Source organism: Bos indicus, chromosome 24 (genome assembly GCF_029378745.1).
Source record: "Bos indicus isolate NIAB-ARS_2022 breed Sahiwal x Tharparkar chromosome 24, NIAB-ARS_B.indTharparkar_mat_pri_1.0, whole genome shotgun sequence".
In the NCBI taxonomy this organism is placed as follows: Eukaryota; Metazoa; Chordata; class Mammalia; order Artiodactyla; family Bovidae; genus Bos; species Bos indicus.
The window spans coordinates 33,878,979-33,902,545 of record NC_091783.1 but is presented as its reverse complement, the minus strand read 5'-3'; the positions used below and the strand labels follow the sequence as shown (position 1 = coordinate 33,902,545).

The following is a 23,567-nucleotide window of genomic DNA, read 5'->3' as shown; positions in this document are numbered from 1 at the left end:
ATTGTATATCTGTACCACATCTTCTTTAACCATTCATCTGTCAGTGAACACTAGATGCTTCCGTATCTTGAGTATTGTAAATAGTGCTGCTGTGAACATTGGGATGTATGTATCTTTTCAAATTAGTTTTCTCCTGATGTGTGCCCAGGAGTTGGATTGCAGGATCATATGGTAACTCTTTTTTTAGCTTTTTAAGAAAACTCCATATTCTTTTTATTTCCCCAATGATTAGTAATGTTGTTTTTTCATGCTTATTGGCTATATTATCTTTTCCTGTTTATTGGCTATTTGTGTACATTTGAAGAAATGTCTGTTCAAATTCTTTGCCTATTTTTAATCAGATTGGTTTTTGTGGCAGTTGAGTTGTAGAAGTTCTTTGTATATTTTGGATATTAATCTCTTATCCAATACATGCTTGCAAGTATTTCCTGCCATTCTGTGAGTTGCTTCTTCACTCTGTCAATTGTGTCCTTTGATGCATAGAAGTTTTAAATTTTGGTAGAGTCTAAATTATTTACTTTTTTCATTTGTTGCCTATACTTCTCTTTTGTTCCAAGAAATCATTGCCAAATTCATTGCCATTAAGCTTTTCCCTTGTGTTTTCTTTTAAGAGTTTTACAGTTTTAGCTTTTATGTCTAGGTCCGTGATCCATTTGAGTTAAAGTTTGTATTTAGTGTAATGTAAGAGTCTAACTTCCTTCTTTTGCTTGTGAATATTTCACTTGCCCAGCACCATGTGTTGAAAATACTGTCCTTTCCTCTTTGAATGGTCTTGGAACCCTTCTCAAAAACCATTTCATCATATCTGCAAGAGTTTATTTCTGGGCTCTATTCTAATTGGTCTATATGTCTGTCCTTATGCCAGTACCACATTGTTCTGATTATTGTAGCTTTTTATTTTGTTTTGAAGTCAAGAAATATGTGGTGTCCAATGTTGTTCTTTTTCAAGATTGTTGTGGTTATTTGGAGTCCCTTGAGATTTCATACGAATTTTAGGACAGATTTTTCTAGTTCTGCAAAAAATATCATTGGGATTTCAATACAGATTACATTGTATCTATAGATCACATTGAGTAGTGTTGACATCTAAACAGTGTTGTCTTCTGTTCCATGAACATAAGATGTCTTAACTTTTAAAAATTTCTTCCAGCAATGTTTTGTAGTTTTCATCATACAAGTCTCATCTCCTTAGTTAAGCCTATTCCTTAATTTTGTATTGGATGCTTTTGGATGCTACCATAAATGGAATTTTCTTGATTCCCTTTTCAGATTGCTCATTGTTAATATAAAGAAACACCACTGATTTTTGTGTGTTGACTTTGTATCATACAACTTTACTGAAACTATTTCTTAATTGTAGTTTTTAAATTCATGGCTGAGATAAACATTAAAAACTCTTTAATTTTATTATGAAAGGTTGGAGTTTCAATACATCTCCCAGTTCACTTGCATACTTTACTGCTCTGTTATGCTCATTCTTTGATAAATTATTCTGATCTGTTTCCTTTAAAGCTCTCTTTCAGCATATTAGGATTACCGATGTAGTCTAGGTACATTAGTGTTCATTTAGAAATCTGGGTATCAGTGGAGTTATTCTTGTTTTACTGTGTTTTTTAATTATTATTAAACTTTTTTTCTAAAATTGTCAAAGTACAAAATAAACAGTAAAAATTTATCCCTCTCCTCCCCACACACTAAAGGTAACCACTTTTTATTAACTTTTGTGTTGTTTTCTATTTTTTTTTATTTGAATTTTAAGACTAATTTTAGGAAATATTACTCACTTACAGAAGTAAAGAAAATTGTATAAAGAACTCCTACTTACCCATCACTCAGCTTCAGCCAACATGGCCAGTCTTTACCCATATTCCATTTGCATCTTTATCCCTCTTCCACTCAATTATTTTGAAGTTTCTGACATAATTTCATATATAAACATTTTAGTATATTCCAGGAGTCTTTTTTAACCAGAAAATGCCATTATCACATTAAATAAATTCTTTAATGTCATCTCATACCTATTAGGTGGTCATGTTCAACTTTACTCAGGTACCTAAAATGTCTGTTTATAGTTAGTTTGTTCTAATCTGTATCTAAAACATGTCTCCATGTTGTATTTTATTAACATATCTACTGAAAAGTGTAGTTTTAATTTATATTTCCCTTATGAGTGAAATTAAGCATCTTTGCTTATGTTTGAGGGTGGTTTGCATTTCTTTTTAAGAACTGTTTATATACCTGATTATTGGCTTGTTGGCCTCTTGCCTATCAATTGATAGGAGCTGTTTATATCTGAGGCATGGTATTGACTTCAAATATTTAAAAATTTAGAAATTCAAATTTGTTGTTAATGATAAAGATATGATTTTAAAGTGATTATGCTTGTGGTCATATGTCCAGGGACAAATATGAGTATTTTACATTAATTCTACTCTTCACTTGACTACACTATTTCCCCCCAGAAAATATAGTGTGAAACATTGAGGAAGGATTCTGAATTTTAGTACTGACTTGCTGTTCATTCAGTGAGTAGTTACTGAATTATATACTGGGAATCATAGCAGTTGCTAACAATATAGCCATGAAGAAGATACAGTGGGTTTGGAGAGCATTGTATTCATCTCTCCTTAGGAAAATACTAATACAGTATAATTATATAACAAAGTGATAACAAAAATAAGCCAAATATAAGACAGTCTGTCTTGGTTACAGATAATAACAATATAATCAGCTGCATGAGCTTTTAAATCTACAAAGGAATAATAACATCTCCCAACTTCTGTTGAAGACCAGCCTTATCTTCCTCTTGGTTTATTATACTGTGACCCCACCATGCAAGTTTACCTGTAGGAACAACTTGAAGTTTAAGCTATTATGGGAGCAATACACTATATAAAAGCTTATTCTTTGTGACCTGGAGGTAAAACAAACATAGTATCTCCAAATGATTTAAATAGGACCAGACGTACTTGAGTTTTTATTAAACATTTGATAGAGAATTAGCATTATGCCATCTTCAAGCATAAGGCTAAATTCTTTATCCTTCAAATAATTACTTTCTGTTGTATAACTGCTTTTTAAGATCATTAAAATTTTATCGTACAGAGTCCAGATCTTACTCATCTTTCTACTTGCATTTCCATAGGTAAAAGTGCTTGGCACGTGGTAAGAAATTAGTAACTGGTATCTGAATGAATTGCATAGTTTATATCTGCATCAGTGGAGCATTTTCTTGAACATAAGTTTTCAAAATCCCATAAGAGAATTCCTTGGCAGTCCAGTGGTTGGGACTCAGAGCTTTCACTGCCGTGGCCTGGGTTTAGTCCCTGGTCAGGGAACTAAGATTCCACAAGCCTGTGGCATGGCCAAAAAAAATTTCCATAAGATATGAAAATATCAAAATTTTTTGTCTCTGAAACCCTAAATACTACTCATTTACTTTAAATTTTTTATTTTTTGGTGATACTGTAAAAGCATCATTTTATAAGAATGACAGTTGTCTATTCTTTTCTAGTTTTAAGAGAAATGCATGTAGCTTATTGTATTGTTGTGATCCATATACATACTGTTTTATGTGTGACTTATTTTTGTTGTTATTATTAACCAAACTGCTTGTTTTTCATGTGGCACATAATCATCATCATTTTAGAATTTTTATGCATACCCATTTAAAACTGGGACAGTTTTATTTTTTAGGCTCATAACAGGGATAAAATATTTGTAGATTTCTTCATGTTTCTTGGTGTTTCAGATTCTTCAGGAAACTCTATTAATATCTGTGCTTTATGAATTTGATATACATGATATATCAAACATACCTAACATTGGATATATGTTTGAGTTGAGAGAAGATAAATTCTGGCATATTTTAATATATTGATTAGGCAACTTTTACCAATTTCGAGATTACTTACGGATTCTTAAAGATTTTAAATGATCGAGCACTATTTTTAAAAAATTAGTATTTGGGCTTCCCTGGTGGCTCAGATGGCAAAGAATACACCTGCAATGTGGGAGACCTGGGTTCGATCCCTGGGTTGGGAAGATCCCCTGGAAAAGGGCATGGCAACCCATTCCAGTATTCTTATCTGGAGAATCCCATGGACAGAGGACCCTGGCAGGCTGCTGTCCATGGGGTCACAAAGAGTCAGACATGACTGAGTGACTAAGCACACATATGTTATTTAAAAATATTTTGGTGGGGCCTGGCAAATTTGCTGAAAGGAAGACTCTTGACAGTCCCTTGTCAATGTGTTCCACATCATTCTGTGTAAAATCAGTTCCTTTGACTCTTACTATAAGATCAAAGACATGCCTGAGGATACTTTATTTTTTTGTTTGAAAGTAGAGGATCCATTTGGAGAAACCCAGTGTAAGAGGCCACTTGAAAGACATCAAACATGGACTTGTCCAGACTTCGCAGGTTTTAAAGTATATACAGGAATCAAAATTGACTCATTACTTCTAAAACTTCATGTCCAGGTTAAAAAAAATGGAAAAGTTATTAATGTAATACTTGAGTTACATAATTTTTGTTAGATATGCATACAAACTTAAATACATTTGAATTCATTTGAATGCAGGGGTTTTGGGTTTTTTTTTCATGTTTTAAAATCCCTGTCAGTATCTGGTTTATTATTTTAAAAGCACAAGTTATAAGATGAAATTTAGAATATTTTTCAGAGTGCTACCATTTTAATAAATAGTTTTTTGTCCATGCTACATTCTGTCATCAACATCTCATAATATTTTCTGTATCTGGTAAATATGGTAATCAGTTTCATAGAAAGTGAGGCAGATTTGTGAGGACAGAATTGGACCCCTTTGAAGAAACGGAAAGTGCGGAGGCTCTAATATGACAGGATAAATATGTCTTGATTCACTTTTGGATTGCTCCATTTATTTTCCCATGTTTCATCAAAAATTCCAAAAAGATAAAATTCATGTTAAGACTATACAAATTAGCAATGAAAGGAATGACAAGTGATTTTGGTCCATAACATCAGTGTCCTGTTCATTATTATGACAAGCTAGTCATCAGGAAAGTACAAATCAAAAGGGCAATGAGACATCACCACATACATGTCAGAATGACTTATAAAGAACACAAATAACAAATGTTGGTGAGGACGTAGAGAAAAGGGAGCTGTCATACACTGTTCGTGGGAATATAAATCAGTGCAGCTACTGTGGAAAACAGTATGAAGGTGTCTCAAAAATCTGAAAGTAGAACTACCCTATGACCCAGCCATTTCACTCCTGGGTATATATTTGAAAATAAAAACACTAATTTGAAATGGTAAATGCACACCAGTGTTCATAGCAGTGTTATTTACCATCGCCAAGATACGGAAACAATGTAAGTATCCATCAGCAGATGAATGGATAAAGATGTGTGTAAATACACACACACACACACTGAAATATTGCTCAGCCATGAAAAGAATGAAACGTTGCCATTTGCAGTAACATGGATGTGCTTAGAGGGTATTATGCCAAGTGAGAGAAGTCAGACAGAGGAAGGCAAATACTATATGGTATCACTTCTATGTGGAATCTAAAAAATTAAACAAATGAGTGAATATGACAAAAAGAAGATGCAGATCCACAGATAAAAAGAACAAATCAGTGGTTACCAGTGGGGAGAGGTAAGTGGGGGTCAATATAAGATAAGGGATTAAGAGGTATAAACTATTAGGTGTAAAATAAGCTACAAGTATGTATTGTACAACACGTGAAATACAGCCAATATTTTATAGTAACTATAAATGGAGTATAATCTTTAAAAATTGGGAATCACTAATTATACACCTGTAACAACAACAACATAATATTGTACATCAACTATAATTCAGTTTAAAAAAGAATACTGTCATTAACTGTCACATGTATTATTTTCCATTTGTATTAACATAAATTCAATAAAATCTGCAAAAAATTAATTTACCCATTTTGATATAATTAAATCTTAAAAGTAAACTAAACACACACTAAAAGTAGCTGCATTTTATAAAGACAAATGTCTTTACTTTGGAGTTGAAATTGATTAGGCAGTTACCGAAATAGTAATGTTTTTGGTAGAAGTTTAATTATTTAAGCCATATGTAAAGCCAGTATTTGTCAAGAAAAATATTATTAGACTTACAATTTATCATTCAAAACCGTAAATAATTTTTTTTATAGTGACAGTATATACATAAATGGTTTGTTCTCAGCAAACAAAAATTAGTATAAACATAGCAATGATTTTGTTTATGACAAGTTGAATTCTTGCCTTATTTCCGAATTCTTAAATTTGTTTCTTCTGGTATGTGAGTACACATGTGGGCCCTTAATTGTTTCATTTTGTCCAAAATTCATATATGCGTGGGTGTTGGGTGTACAGTGCTTTTGGTCTTTTGAGCACTGTTTTCTCATTAGGTGTCTCAAGTTTCCAGTGTTAACAATCCCAAATACTTTTTTGAACAGACTGCCTGTTCATACAGGAGCTGCCTTGTCGTATAGCCTCATTCCTTCCGATGGGTGTGGAGCAGGATTAAAGCACACTTTATAGGGGTTCTAATTGTGGATGCCTAATTGACTTGATGAATAGCAAATGCTAAAATTTAAACACACATACATACACATACAAACATAAACCTGCTTCAGGGCTGGTCTGCATGACAGAACAAATGCCTCGCAGGTGTTGAACGCTTATAAGATAAAAGAGTAGTCTTTCCATGTTTCCCAAGAATTTTCTTTTGAAGTTTTTAAGGATTTTCTATCTCATTGTTCCTTTTCATAAAATGGTTCATAGCAATAATCCATTTCATCTTGGGTGCTACTTTTCACTTTTAAAGGCAGACCTGAGTTTTAGAAGTCAGCCAAAATTAAATTTTCACACACTTTGGGGAGGGTAGAAGAAAGTAGAAAACTGCTGACTCTAGTCTTTGGCCTAGTCGGGTCACAAGTTCTTTTCTTAATTCTTCAAAAATGAGTTAATGCTTTACTAAGTACTTTAAAGGTCTTCTGAGTAGTCATCATCACCTGAAAAAGAAGAAATCTTCCCCAGCTAGGGAACTAACTTGACAGATGGAAAAGACTTTTTGAAAATCAAAAGATCATACCAGTTTTTATTTTTAACATTAAAAATTTTTTCCTTTTATTATAATGCTTTACATTTTCACAGTGTTCCAACCCTCTCAATACTTTTCCGTAAATTTTCTTTATTATGAACTTATTGTAGACTCACACTGTATGTATCCCCTTTACCCAGTTTACCCCAGTGGTAATAACATCTTGTATGGCTTCCTGTGTGGCTCAGTGGTAAAGAATCCACCTGCAGTGCAGGAGACGCAAGAGACGTGGTTCCATCCCTGGGTCAGGAAGATCCCCTGGAGTAGGAAATGGCAACCCGCTCCAGTCTCTTGCCTGGAAAGTCCCATGGACAGAGGAGCCTGGCAGGCTACAGTCCATGAGATGGCAAAGAGTCAGACACGACTGAGCACAGCACAGTAGCATAGGGAGTAGTTTTATATTTTGTTATCTGACTCAAAATTAAAAATACATATAACACGTGTAATACATATCTTGAACTAGATACAGTAGTGCCTTTTGTTAAGTACCTTGTCAGCAGTTGTGTTCCTAGTCCAGGACTTCCTGACCCAATCTGTTTTAATCCCAGAAGATTTGAGTCTATATAAGCAGTATTGCTGTTAGCAAAATACATAGGCTATGCCAGAACATAAACCTTCATTCATAATGAACATCTAATTATATGCTTGCTCATGCTATTAGGAAGTAACTTTAGGTGGAGAAAATTTCATTCTATTTGGCTGTCATACAATAGACTCGGAGCAACAATGTTGCAGATATTTTGTGACTTCAGGGTGCGAATAAGGGAAGTATATTCTTCAAACTAATGGGACTTGGCTCATTGTTCAGAGGCCAGACTCAAGTGATTTAATAGTGTTATTAGAGTCATAAAGAAACTTAGATTAACTGCTTTAGAAATGATAAAATGTATAAATAAAATACTGTGGGTTTTTTTTTTTCTTTTTCAGGTTTACAAGTGAAAGTAACCAAACTGAAAAAGGAACGAATTTTGTAAGTATCAGTATATATAATACTGGTGTCTTATTTATAAGGTAACTGATATTGATGTCCTATTTGACCTACTTAGTGTGAACCTTGTATGCTGCTGCTGCTGCTGCTAAGTCGCTTCAGTTGTGTCCGACTCTGTGCGACCCCATAGACGGCAGCCCACCAGGCTCCCCCGTCCCTGGGATTCTCCAGGCAAGAACACTGGAGTGGGTTGCCATTTCCTTCTCCAATGCATGAAAGTGAAAAGTGAAAGTGAAGTCGCTCAGTCGTGTCCGACTCTTCGCGACCCCATGGATTGCAGCCTACCAGGCTCCTCCGTCCATGGGATTTTCCAGGCAAGAGTACTGGAGTGGGTTGCCACTGCCTTCTCCCAAAATTCTAAAGGAAAAGTAATAATAATTTATCAATAATTATAAGTAATAAGAGTATAGCCTTAGGTATTATTTTAATATATTTATATTTTAATATAATTTTAATATATAATCTTTTTCCTTATACTTATTAAGATGGAAACTGATCTATATATCATTTTGATCTGTTAATGGCATTTTTTTCCTCACCTATGAATTTAAGATACTACAAGATGGGGAGCAGAATAATTGTGGGATTTCTAACTCATAAGAAATGGAAACTAAATGGATATTCTGAGACCCCTTTTAACTAGTTTGAAATTCCCAGCAGTTCCCCTGAATTGTTTTGATTATTAACCCCAGAATCAGATCTGATTTTCTAAGTCAGGAGCAGATTTTACTCCTGGTTTTTTAGAACGTCTACATTCAGAAATCTGAAACAGATGGCGTAGTGGAATATTATTATTCATGACAAAATTTAACATCATTGTGACTAATAATATTGTACTTGCTTTATAATATATATACCAGTAGGTCTCATTTCTTTCATATTCCTGAATCTTCCAAGGCCTTAACCAGAAGCTGGAGTTACCAACCGCTCATCAAAACATGCCTCACTATTTTTTCTATTATAATCTGAAATTGGAAATTGTGAAGTTTTCCATTACAACTAGAAAGTGATGTTTGGAAGATGACTTAGATACAGAAATATGAAATCATAAATTTTTAAAAGTTTTTTTTAAGAATAATTTTATGATTCTTCTTGATTAATGGCACTTTTAAATACTTTGCATGTTGAAAGTCAACATGTTCCTACCTTAAAGATGTCATTTTAAACATTTAAATTTCAGGATGTGTATCTTATTAGTTAGGATATATTTTTTATACAAGAGGTATTTCTCCACATGTCTAACCAAACAACCACATAAGAAACCTTAAATTTGTAAATGACTGTTGAATATTACTTTCTTAAAAGTCACCTATAACATTTCTAAATCTATGCTTTACTTCACTATATGGTTCAGTCATTTGATCTTCTTAGCAGCCTTTTAATATATAGTGTGATTACTCTGTGCCTTGCCTACCTTAGGTAACTTGGGGTTACACATTTTGGAAGCATGGGTAAGTAAGTAAATCCTTCTGAGTTATCAGAGAAGTAAAAGGATGCTTCATTTTTCAGAAGGCTAGGTCATTTCTTTGTGGGACCAGGAACTTGGATTTGCCTGTGTTACCATAACCCCCCTTTCTAAGTATATTTTACAGTAGACCTCCATGGTACAGTAACAAGATCTCTGGTCTCCATATTGTTATAACAGCTTTATTTGTAAAATATCTCAGTCCGTAGAAATTCCCACCTAGAAGAAGCAGTTAGCAAAGAAATCAATAACTATAGTATATTTATCTATCATGTAATTGCTTTAGGCCTGTGTTCTGATGTTGTCTCTGTACATAGCTAATGCTTCTCTTTTACACAAATTCATTTACAAAATGATACATGTAGAAATGTTGACTGTTGAATTTTTGTTGAAGGCTTCCAAAATAGGATCATTGAAAACCTAGTGCTGCTTCTGAATTAAATATATTTTCAAGAAGTATTGGAAGTTTTTTGATTACTAGTTTCAGCTATCTGTTACTTCCAAAATTTAGTATCTATACATATGCTACCAGAACAATATTTGTTGTATAGCAGGAGACCACTCTCAGATGTATTGGTTTGTCATTCAATATCAAATGTTCAACCAGTATTTAAGACATACCCTCATTGGTATCTGACATTTTGACTTAGTTGTTCAGCTCATCTGTTTTTTGCTCATACTACATTCATTAGCAATTTTGATACCATCATATGGACATCTCCTTTTTCGTCACCTTTATTTGATTTGATATTTTTGACCCTTGAGAGATCTTGGGGAAGGTGTTTGAACCACTCCATTATCTTGTATTTTCAGCTTCCACATCACACAGAGAATCCCAATTCAGTTTCTAATGGGTTTTCATAAAATAAATGCATATTTTATATATGTGGTTTTTTATTTTCTGAAATGTAATGACAGAGGGGTAAAATATGGCACAGCCTTGGGAAATAACTAGATAGTCTACTAGAAGAAAATTTTAGATGTCTTTGTTTTTTCTTGACCATAATCAAAATGGTAAATACTTAAATAGAGTTTACTATTTGCCAGCACTGTTCTACATGCTTTATATTCATTAGTACTTACTTCGTCCTTGCAAATGCCTTATGAGGTAGATACTAATGTATCCACATTTTTTGGGGTACAGAGAGTTTAGGTTACTTGCACCAGGTCACACAGTTGGTACCTGGCAGCTGAGATTCAAACCTAGGAGGCATCAGAATAGGATTGGTTTGCATCTACTTCACAGTAGACCCTGGCTTAAAAGTGATACCAGGTAAAAGTTTAAGCAACACAAAACTTTGTAAAAACACAAAGTATCGATCCCTCATAGTTGGAATAGAAACAATGTGAGTAGAGTTACCTGCTATTTATATTGGCAAATGTATATGAAATAATAAAAATAACCAATAAGTGTACAGTTTAATAGCAATTTTGACTATGTTGAGTCAGTGGTGGCATCAGAATTCACTCTGTGTTCTAGCATTGTGTAATGAATATCTGGTGCTTAGGAAGATACTTCTATAGAACATAAAAATACTGCAGAGCAAATTCTAGTATAATTTGATCTCTGATTAACCAAATATTCAAATCTCACCTTTTGTGTTTTGATACAACAGATTCATAATATGTTAAGTGGTGAGATCATGCTTTGGAGTTCTTAATGACAGAATAGTCTTGTTAAGAGTGTTTTTCCCTTAAAAAGGAAAAAAACAACTTACTGCTTGACTTTCAGAGATGCACAAAGACTAGAAGAATTCTTCACCAAAAATCAACAGCTGAGAGAGCAACAGAAAGTCCTTCATGAAACCATTAAAGTGTTAGAAGATCGGTGAGTCTGGTTCTTTGGGTCCTCTTGAGTAAGAGGTGATTTCCCTCTTAATAGAGAATATACATTGGTGTTCATTTGTAATCAGTTCTGAGGCTTAATTAAAGTGATCTTTTTTCCAACTTTAGGTCAACTTTGGATAAATAGCTTATGAAATTAAGGATATTCTCTTACAGGTTTGTTTTTTCATTAATTACAGCAACCACATCTGTTTATCCTTTAAATGATGTTTCTTTATCTGGTGTTTGATGTAGGACAAGCTCAAGGGTAGCAGTGTTCTAATGCATTTGATGCTTTAATTCCATTTTTACTTCTGAATAAGTGGCAACTGCTTCACAGTTCATTCCTATCTAACTCCTGTCCTGCCATTCGCTTTTCTTCCTTGCATATTTCTCCACTTTCAGGCGTTCTAGGGATTCTTTTTACTGAGAATTCCCAAGATAATGCTATTCACCTCCACCTATCAACTTTCTTTTTTCCCACTTCTATGAAGTTAACACTACATTAGAAAAGACTTTGAGATTTTGCTGTTTTCCCTTGTCTGAACTGTAAGTGCTATTTAGGACCTTGAACTATGTACAAAAAACCATGTCTCTTCTTGCTTTATTTATAGTTAATGTTTTTCCTTTATTATCATTTCTGTGTATGTTACAAGAGGGCTGGTGGTTTGATTTTGCTGCTGTGCCTTTACTGGAGGAATAATCTAATATTTCGTATGCATGCAAACTGAAGTTGAGTACTCTGTCATCCACGACTACTATTTCTGTGGATGTACACTTACTGGAATAAGCAGCCTGTTCTGGAATATATAAAACTCCATATGCTTTAGAATCAGAGATATGAATTTGAATTCTAATTTCACACTGTAGCCTTAATTAAATTTAACAATAAATAGTTGAGCCCTGTACCACATTCTAGGTTTTGCTCTAGGGACTTGGAATAATACCATCCCTCTAGGTATACCAGATCAGATCAGATCAGTCGCTCAGTCGTGTCCGACTCTTTGCGACCCCATGAATCGCAGCACGCCAGGCCTCCCTGTCCATCACCAACTCCCAGAGTTCACTCAGATTCACGTCCATCAAGTCAGTGATGCCATCCAACTATCTCATCCTCTTTCCCCTTCTCCTCCTGCCCCCAGTCCCGCCCAGCATCAGAGTCTTTTCCAGTGAGTCAACTCTTCGCATGAAGTAGTCAAAGTACTGGAGTTTCAGCTTTAGTATCATTCCTTCCAAAGAAATCCCAGGGCTGATCTCCTTCAGGATGGACTGGTTGGATCTCCTTGCAGTCCAAGGGACTCTCAAGAGTCTTCTCCAACACCACAGTTCAAAAGCATCAATTCTTCGGCCCTCAGCCTTCTTCACAGTCCAACTCTCACATCCATACATGACCACAGGAAAAACCATAGCCTTGACTAGACGAAATTTTGTTGGCAAAGTAATGTCTCTGCTTTTCAATATGCTATCTAGGTTGGTCATAACTTTCCTTCCAAGGAGTAAGCGTCTTTTAATTTCATGGCTGCAGTCACCATCTGTAGTGATTTTGGAGCCCAGAAAAATAAAGTCTGACACTGTTTCCACTGTTTCCCCATCTATTTCCCATGAAGTGGTGGGACTGGATGCCATGATCTTTGTTTTCTGAATGTTGAGCTTTAAGCCAACTTTTTCACTCTCCACTTTCACCTTCATCAAGAGGCATTTTAATTCCTCTTCACTTTCTGCCATAGGGTGGTGTCATCTGCATACCTGAGGTTATTGATATTTCTCCCAGCAGTCTTGAGTCCAGCTTGTGTTTCTTCCAGTCCAGCGTTTCTCATGATGTACTCTGCATATAAGTTAAATAAGCAGAGTGACAACATACAGCCTTGACGAACTCCTTTTCCTATTTGGAACCAGTCTGTTGTTCCCTGTCCAGTTCTAACTGTTGCTTCCTGACCTGCATACAAATTTCTCAAGAGGCAGATCAGGTGGTCTAGGATTCCCACCTCTTTCAGAATTTTCCACAGTTTGTTGTGATCCACACAGTCAAAGGCTTTGGCATAGTCAGTAAAGCAGAAATAGATGTTTTTCTGGAACTCTCTTGCTTTTTCCATGATCCAGTGGATGTTGGCAATTTGATCTCTGGTTCCTCTGCCTTTTTTAAAACCAGCTTGAACATCTGGAAGTTCATGGTTCACGTATTGCTGAAGCCTGGCTTGGAGAATTTTGAGCATTACTTTCCTAGCGTGTGAGATGAGTGCAATTGTGCAGTAGTTTGAGCACTCTTTGGCATTGCCTTTCTTTGGGATTGGAATGAAAACTGATCTCTTCCAGTCTTGTGGCCACTGCTGAGTTTTCCAAATTTGCTGGCATATTGAGTGCAGCACTTTCACAGCATCATCTTTCAGGATTTGAAATAGCTCAACTGGAATTCCATCACCTCCACTAGCTTTGTTCGTAGTGATGCTTTCTAAGGCCCACTTGACTTCACATTCCAGAATGTCTGGCTCTAGGTCAGTGATCACACCATCGTGATTATCTGGGTCGTGAAGATCTTTTTTGTACAGTTCTTCTGTGTATTCTTGCCATCTCTTCTTAATGTCTTCTGCTTCTGTTAGGTCCATACCATTTCTGTCCTTTATCGAGCTCATCTTTGCATGAAATGTTCCTTTGGTATCTCTGATTTTCTTGAAGAGATCCCTAGTCTTTCCCATTCTGTTGTTTTCCTCTATTTCTTTGCATTGATCACTGAAGAAGGCTTTCTCATCTCTTCTTGCTATTCTTTGGAACTCTGAATTCAGATGTTTGTATCTTTCCTTTTCTCCTTTGCTTTTCACTTTTCTTCTTTTCACAGCTATTTGTAAGGCCTCCCCAGACAGCCATTTTGCTTTTTTGCATTTCTTTTCTATAGGAATGGTCTTGATCCCTGTCTCCTGTACAGTGTCACAAACCTCATTCCATAGTTCATCAGGTACTCTATCTATCAGATCTAGGCCCTTAAATCTATTTCTCACTTCCACTGTATAATCATAAGGAATTTGATTTAGGTCATATCTGAATGGTCTAGTGGTTATCCCTACTTTCTTCAATTTAAATCTGAATTTGGCAATAAGGAGTTCATGGTCTGAGCCACAGTCAGCTCCTGGTCTTGTTTTTGCTGACTGTATAGAACTTCTCCATCTTTGGCTGCAAAGAATATAATCAATCTGATTTCGGTGTTGACCATCTGGTGATGTCCATGTATAGAGTCTTCTCTTGTGTTGTTGGAAGAGGATGTTTGTTATGACCAATGCATTTTCTTGGCAAAACTCTATTAGTCTTTGCCCTGCTTCATTCTGTATTCCAAGGCCAAATTTGCCTGTTCCAGGTGTTTCTTGACTTCCTACTTTTGCATTCCAGTCCCCTATAATGAAAAGGACATCTTTTTTGGGTGTTAGTTCTAAAAGGTCTTGTAGGTCTTCATATACCTGTTCAACTTCAGCTTTTCAGCGTTACTGGTTGGAGCATAGACTTGGATTACTGTGATATTGAATGGTTTGCCTTGGAAACGAACAGAGATAATTCTGTCGTTTTTGAGATTGCATCCAAGTACTGCAATTCAGACTCTTTTGTTGACCATGATGGCCAGTCCATTTCTTCTGAGGGATTCCTGCCCGCAGTAGTAGATACAATGGTCATCTGAGTTAAATTCACCCATTCCAGTCCATTTCAGTTCGCTGATTCCTAGAATGTCGACATTCACTCTTGCCATCTCTTGTTTGACCACTTCCAATTTGCCTTGATTCATGGACATGACATTCCAGGTTCCTATGCAATATTGCTCTTTACAGCATCAGACCTTGCTTCTATCACCAGTCACATCCACAGCTGGGTATTGTTTTTGCTTTGGCTCCATGCCTTCGTTCTTTCTGGAGTTTTTCTCCACTGATCTCCAGTAGCATATTGGACCTGTCAAATATCCATATATCTAACCCTTTTGAAAAAAAAGGGGAAAAGGAAGGTCTTAGGCTGCATTGTATTTTAGGAAAGGTTTGACAAGGCCAGTGGGTGGTTCTGCTCTGCTCATTCATTGGCTGGCTTCTGACTGAGATGCTTGGTGTGCTCACCTGTCTGAACAGGTGAAGGATTTCAGAGCACAACAGTTGGAGCCAGTGATTTTACTTCCTATAATAGGAGATATGTTTTCGTGGTTGCCACACTCAAAGACTGATTGTATTTATTTCCAGCACTCTTTCTGTTTAGTTGATCATTCACAAATTGCTTAGGACTCAAGATTAATACACTGAAGAAAAAACCACAAGACAAAGTTTTCATTATGTTTTGCATGAATTGGCTTAATACAGTTGGCTCTCCATTTCATCCCCAAGCTATAGTCGTCTTTCATTTTAGGTTTTGAAGATATTCCTTTGTAACATATTCAGAACATTTCTTCACTTTGTGGTTTAAAGTTTTCGCTTCTCTGTTATTCTTTGCATCTTGTGCTTCTTTTCTTAAGTGAGTTGTTCTTCTCTGGGCTCATTCTGAGAAGAAATGACAGTGGATGAGTGCCCCTTTCCCAGAGAAGTATTTTCTACATTACTCTCCTTTATTTGTTGAATACATTTAATTGTTAAAATTACCATTTTTATTCTGCAGTTTTTAAAAATGATTCTTTTCTGTTTATGGGCTATGGTAACTGATTTCATTTGGGTGTTACACTTCTCCAGTGTTTCTTATTCCTAAATGTTCTTGTTGCCTTTCATTCTGATCACCATTACATTTTTAGGCAGGTGAACCTATAGTTCACTACATGGTGTTAATTTGGGGGTGGGACAAGGAGGGTAGCTCATGCCTTTATTCACATGCTTTTTCTCGTCTTTCTTCAACTCTAAAATTTCCTTCTGGGATTATTTTAAGGTTTGTCCCTCATTTTATGAAGCTTCATTTAATGAAACTGAGAATGATGTAGATCTGACCATTATTTTTTTAATGTAGGATCTGATAGGTTTGAGGGCTCACGTTATACCCAGGTATCCAGCACTTGATCTTCACCTTCACCCTGTGAGGTAGATGATAAATCAGTTTTACAAATGAGGAAACAATACTGAAGAAGAGTTAAACTTTCCCAAGATCACGTAGCTAATGAGTAATTAGGTTAAATTTGATCCCCAAACTTCCCGATTTCTACTGTTTGATATGTGTTGTCTTAATTTTATCAATGTTGTATAAATAAATTACAACTTAACTGATTATCTCAGAGTATTTATGTTTGATATCAAGTTACTAAAACAAGTACTCTGAAATATTAAGTCTTCAACATTGCCTGTTATCATAGTCTTGTTTTGTTGGAAGGTTGGTTTGTTATTGGTTATTTTCCTTTTAAATTGCTACTAACTAAATGCTACTTTTAAATGTCAAAGTAGGTACCATTTAGTAAAGTTCTACTTACTTAAAATTTTACTTTAATTTTATGTCATATGTAAGAATGAATGATAGTCTAGAGCAAGTTTTTCTGAGACCTTTAAAAAATAACATGTATTTCATTAAAATTTCTTAATGGTAATTCTGCAACTTGCTGTTTACTTTTCATAAGATGAAGTGATTCTTCTTAGCCTAATATTGTGAAAACAGCAAGAGATGTTTAGATGAAAGGAATTAATACAATAAAGATAAATTAGATAATAAAATGTTCTAATTTAATGTGGCTTGCTTGTTTGTGTTTTACTACTACTGTTATTATATTATATTTATAGACTTTCCTTCAAGGAAGCAAAGTATTTCCCTTAATCTAACGAACAGTCACTGTGCTAAAGAAGTAGATAGAAGATATTTTTTTAAAAATCTGAACTAAGCAGTTAAACCATGGTTGTCTGATAGATTTTAATATCTTTAAAAGCTCTTTTGGCAGTCATAGGAAACGCATGTTTCAACTGTTGTTAAAAGGGAAAATCGGTACTCATAATCAGAGGATTTGTGGTTCTCTAGTTTTCAAATACTGAACCAAATGTCTTCTTTTGTCTTGCTAAGTCTTCTTACTCATAGAATTGAATTTAAATGTATTCCTTAGGAGACCTTCCCTGACTTCCTAGACTAGGTTTAGTTCTGCTATGTGCTTTCACGGCAGCCCACTCCAGGACTCTTGCCTGGAAAATCCCATGGACAGAGGAGCCTGGTAGGCTGCAGTACGTGGGGTCGCACAGAGCTGGACACGACTGAAGCGACTTAGCAGCAGTAGCAGTAGCAGTGCTTTCATAGTATCCTGTATTTCCACTTTATTGTGAATCCTATGTATGCGTGTGTGTGCTCAGTCGTGTCCAATTCAGTGTGACACCATGAGCTGTAGCCCACCAGGCTCCTGTGGTTTTCTAGGCAAGAATACTGGAGTATGTGGCCATTTCCTGCGCCAGGGGGTCATCCTGACCTAGGAATCGAACCCACATCTCTTGCATCTCTTGCATTGACAGGTGGATTCTTTACCTCTGTGCCACCTAGTCATGCTTTATTTTAAATACTTATTATTGTCTGTCTGTTTCTAGTGGACTGTAAGCCCTTCTTTAAAAGAAGTGACACTATCTTGGTCACTGTTGTATTTTAGCACGGACAGTACTCATTATAGGTGTTTAGTGAAACCCTTTTGAATGAAATGAATAAATCTGAGGAAATCTTTTTAGGGTATAGCAAACAATTGAACATACTTGTTTATGTGGTAAGTTTTACTGCAAAGTGAACGCTTTTATTTCTTCATCTCTATGAACAAGCTGGAATATAACTCAGAATGCCTAATGCTTTTCAGCCGTTAAAAGTAGGAATTACTCTTCTTTCCCTTTTCACCTGCTTATAGCTACTGAAATTGCATTCTCCTGTGAAATTGAGGCTGTTTTTTCTTTCTCTGAAGCAGCAGTAAAAGGTAGGCAAAAGGAAAGAAGTGGAATCCTACTGATGGAAATAGGAACTATCCTATTTTCTCACATCCATTTAAATTTAAGCTAGGATCAGTGAACGATCAGGAGTTGACTCTTTACAGATACTTTAATATTAAAAGTGGCAGTACACTGGAGAAAACTAGAAGTAATAAACAAGCTGGGGAATATTGCTTCATTTTATAACTGCCTTTACCAGTGACATTTTTAAGCTTGGAAACTAAGGGTTTCAAGAGGTTGTGTTCCATGATATATCAGAGTTGAATTCTTGGAAATAATAAGGAAAATGGTAGGGTAATGTTTAAAAAATACTTTGTTAGAATTGATTAATGCCACTTAGCTCCTTCAGTGTTTTTCAGTGACCTTTCAATGCCAGTGCTCTTTTTGGCCTCTAGATTTAATAGTTCTAGAGTTTAATAGTTTAGAGTGAATAAATTATTTACCTGTAATCAGAACTATTTGAATGTTATTGCATGAAGCCCAAGCTATTAATTTGAATAGATGTTGAAAGAGAAATATGAAATGTGAAGTATTTTTTTTAGTTTCTTTTTGTCTACCAGCTCATTGCTTTCAATTTGTTTGTTTGCTTTCTTTCCCATTTTCCGTCTTCATTGTCTTGTGTCTTTAAAAATATATATGTTTGTGTGTGTGTGTGTATCTGTGTGTCTGTGTGTGTAGTGGGATTTGGGGAAAGAGCCATAATAGATGCAGATGTTCACTTTGTCATCTTTTCGTAGATCTTAATTGTCCTAATTCCTGTTTATAGAATCTACTCCAATTAAACTATGACGCTCAGTTCTTTATTTTTTTTTTAAGTTTCCCTTCTTTTTTTTTTTTTAAATTTTATTTTATTTTTAAACTTTACAATATTGTATTAGATTTGCCAAATATCAAAATGAATCCACCACAGGTATACCTGTGTTCCCCATCCTGAACCCTCCTCCCTCCTCCCTCCCCATAGCCTCCCTCTGGGTCGTCCCAGTGCACCAGCCCCAAGCATCCAGTATCATGCATCGAACCTGGACTGGTGACTCGTTTCATACATGATATTATACATGTTTCATTGCCATTCTCCCAAATCTCCCCACCCTCTCCCTCTCCCACAGAGTCCATAAGACTGATCTATACATCAGTGTCTCTTTTGCTGTCTCGTACACAGGGTTATTGTTACCATCTTTCTAAATTCCATATATATGCATTAGTATACTGTATTGGTGTTTTTCTTTCTGGCTTACTTCACTCTGTATAATAGGTTCCAGTTTCATCCATCTCATTAGAACTGATTCAAATGTATTCTTTTTAATGGCTGAGTAATACTCCATTGTGTATATGTACCACAGGTTTCTTATCCATTCATCTGCTGATGGGCATCTAGGTTGCTTCCATGTCCTGGCTATTATAAACAGTGCTGCGATGAACATTGGGGTACATGTGTCTCTTTCCCTTCTGGTTTTGACACTCAGTTCTTTATCCTTTGTTCTAGACATTTTAGTCCTATTAATGCAACCTATGATCTCTAATCTTTATTTTTTATATCCATATCAATACTTGTTGATATGAGTTTTACTTTTACATAAAAATCTCTAGGTTCTTTTTGTTTCAGTTGTCTAGTTTTCATGTTTTTATCTCCTTGTTTTAAAATTCATGGCATGTCCTACAATGCTATTACTTCCATAGACATTTATGTATATTTAGTATCTTATTAAGTTATTGAGTTAAAATTATTATGTAGAAAAAAAAATGAAAAAAAAATTATGTAGAATTTATATTTGCTAAATTCCTAAAGTGGAATGTGTGTCTTTTTTTTCAACCGTATTTTTTCCTGGTTATATAAATAATAAAATTAGAGAAATTTTGAAAAATAAGCAAAATACTAAGAAGAAAATCTTCTATATTTTTGGTACTTACAAGATAACTATTAGTAACATTTTGGAAAATACCTTTCTTTTCATCACCCACCCCTTTCATGTATGTATTCCCTCTTCCCTTCAGCCCTCAAAATAATTACTAAAATCTATTTCGTAATCTAACATTGGAGTCTTTCATTATTTATTTAATTGGAGGCTAATTACTTTACAATATTGTATTGGTTTTGCCATACATTGACATGAATCCGCCCCGGGGTACATGTGTTCCCTATCCTGAATCCCCCTCCCACCTCCCTCCCCACCGCATCCCTCTGGGTCATCCAAGTGCACCAGCCCCGAGCATCCCCTGTATCATGCATCGAACCTGGACTGGTGATTTGCTTCACATATGATAATATACATGTTTCAATGCCATTCTCCCAAATCATCCCACCCTCGTCCTCTCCACAGAGTCCAAAAGACTGTTCTATACATCTGTGTCTCTTCTGCTGTCTCGCATACAGGGTTATCGTTACCATCTTTCTAAATTCCATATATATGCGTTAGTATAGTGTATTGGTGTTTTTCTTTCTGGCTTACTTCACTCTGTATAATAGGCTCCAGTTTCATCCACCTCATTAGAACTTATTCAGATGTATTCTTTTTAATGGCTGAGTAATACTCCATTGTGTATATGTACCACAGGTTTCTTATCCATTCGTCTGCTAATGGAAATCTAGGTTGTTTCCTGGAATCTTTTTAAAACTGAAAGAACATAACTTTTTTTTAAACTTTGTATTCTTTGACCTTTAGTATTCATTCAACTAAAAAAGTTGTTGAACACTCATTATGTGTGATATGCTGTGCTAGGCAAAGCAGATGCAAGTTTGCATCCAGTCCATTGGTACTGGACTGCGTGCAATTTTTGGGTCTAATAAATTAAAAAACAAGGAATAAATAAGTTCCCCTCGAATAGAGTTTAAAATTAGCAGATTTTTATAGAATTGCACTCAGAATTGCAGCCTGTAGAAAATGATATAGCATGATTTCAGCCTATATGGGAATATGTGAAAGGCATTATAACTAATTAATTTTCTCTGTATTTTCCAAGTCAATTCTTTAATTATTCCTAAAGTATAAAAATCCTGAAATTAATATATGGAACAGTATCTTTTAGTAGTTGAAAAATGTTTTTTATTTCAGTTTAATTGAGGCATAATTGATAAATAAATTGTTTTTAAATGTTTATCATGGTGATTTGATAAATGTATACATTGTGAAAGGATCCCTGCTGCTGCTGCTGCTAAGTCGCTTCAGTCATGTCCGACTCTGTGCGACCCCATAGACGGCAGCCCACCAGGCTCCGCCATCCCTGGGATTCTCCAGGCAAGAACACTGGAGTGGGTTGCCATTTCCTTCTCCAATGCGTGAAAGTGAAGTCGCTCAGTTGTGTCTGACTCCCAGCGACCCCATGGACCGCAGCCTACCAGGCTCCTCCGTCCATGGGATTTTCCAGGCAAGAGTACTGGAGTAGGGTGCCATTGCCTTCAGTAAATTAATACATCCATCACCTCACATATTTTTTATGTTTATTTTTTGATAAGAACATTTTAGTTCTATTGTAAAAATACTTTGTTTTTGTTTCATAGATTAAGAGCAGGATTATGTGATCGCTGTGCAGTAACTGAAGAACATATGCGGAAGAAGCAACAAGAGTTTGAAAATATTCGGCAGCAGAATCTTAAACTTATCACAGAGCTTAGTGAGTTTCCTTTCTTCACTTGCTAAGTATTTAAAACATAGTATGCTACTGTTAAACACCTATTATTAAATTGGTTACAACCGGATGGGTTGTTTACATGTTTTCTTCATTTAGACACAAGGTCAGATGTCATTTTTTTCCCTTTTTGTAGATTTAATCTCATGCTTATTTTAGTAAGAAATAGGGTATAGATTGTTTGTTGTTTTGTGATCCCATGGGCTGTAGCTCCACTGGACAGACTCCTCTGTCCATGGAATTTTTGAGGGTGTAGAAAGGTTGTACAAATACTGTCCATGTTGGCCTTAAAGTCTTACCAGCTGTAAGACAAGAAGCACATTTTCTTTGTATATATCCATATTTGCTTCTTTGGTTTTATTTCATGTAATTTGATTATTTATATTTAGTAAGTATAGACACAAAGCAGACAATGTAGAATTCTACAAAGATGTATACTTTCCTGATTTTCACTATTTTTTTACACACTGTTACACTGTTACAAGTATATCATTTTCGTATTAGTCTACTTACCCATTTCATGTAGGATTTCCTTACATTTATCTTCCTTTCCAAATTAATTCCATATATTGACTTTATTTTTTTTCTATTAATTATAGTGCTGTCCTCTGGTTACTCAAGCAGAATATATGAATATATGCTCATTATTATAAAATGAGATAGAAAAAACACAGTTTTGTTTTGCTCCCAGAGATAACTACTATTAAGAACATAATAAATATCTTTCCAGGTCCAAGTTTATCTATCTTTTGTTTACCTCTGTCCCTCACTTTATCCCCTCCTCTCTCTTCTTTTTTAAATTTTAATAGGATCATCTCCAAAATATTCTTCTTGTTCTGACATATGTTGTTTTGGACTGTAAGAAATCTTTATATAGTTCAGTTCAGTCACTCAGTCGTGTCCGACTCTGCAACCCCATGAACTGCAGCATGCCAGGCTTCCCTGTCCATCACCAGCTCCCGGAGTTTACCTAAACATGTCCATTGAGTCAGTGATGCCATCCAACCATTTCATCCTCTGTCATCCCCTTCTCCTCCTGCCCTCAGTCTTTCCCAGCATCAGGGTCTTTTCAAATGAGTCAGCTCTTCACATCAGGTAGCCAAACTATTGGAGTTTCCGCTTCAACATCATTCCTTCCAATGAACACCCAGGACTGATCTCCTTTAGGATGGACTGGTTGGATCTCCTTGCAGTCCAAGGCACTCTCAAGAGTCTTCTCCAGCATCACAGTTCAAAAGCGTCAATTCTTCGGCACTCAGCTTTCTTTATAGTCCAACTCTCCCATCCATGCATGACTACTGGAAAAACCATAGCCTTGACTAGACGGACCTTTGTTAGCAAAGTAATGTCTCTGCTTTTTAATATGCTATCTAGGTTGGTCATAACTGTCTTTCCACGGAGTAAGCATCTTTTAATTTCATGGCTGCAATCACCATCTGCAGTGATTTTGGAGCTCAAAAAAATAAAGTCAGCCACTGTTTCCCCATCTATTTCCCATAAAGTGATGGGACCATATGCCATGATCTTAGTTTTCTGAATGTTGAGCTTTAAGCCAACTTTTTCACTCTACTCTTTCACTTTCATCAAGAGCCTCTTTAGTTCTTCTTCACTTTCTGCCATAAGGGTGGTGTCATCTGCACATCTGAGATTATTGATATTTCTCCCGGCAATCT

The 23,567-nt window shown here is 35.6% G+C and overlaps 1 protein-coding gene across 3 annotated transcripts in view; it reads left to right on the top strand.

Moving 5' to 3' along the window:
• Positions 1-23,567, top strand: part of RBBP8 (RB binding protein 8, endonuclease) — an 82,355-nt gene that overhangs the window by 21,914 nt on the left and 36,874 nt on the right. For all 3 annotated transcript variants that reach the window (XM_070778841.1, XM_070778840.1, XM_070778839.1), the window contains 3 exons: positions 8,043-8,085; positions 11,301-11,396; positions 21,767-21,879. In XM_070778841.1, coding sequence (XP_070634942.1) covers positions 8,043-8,085; positions 11,301-11,396; positions 21,767-21,879 — 252 coding nt within the window. The remainder of the gene's footprint in view (positions 1-8,042; positions 8,086-11,300; positions 11,397-21,766; positions 21,880-23,567) is intronic.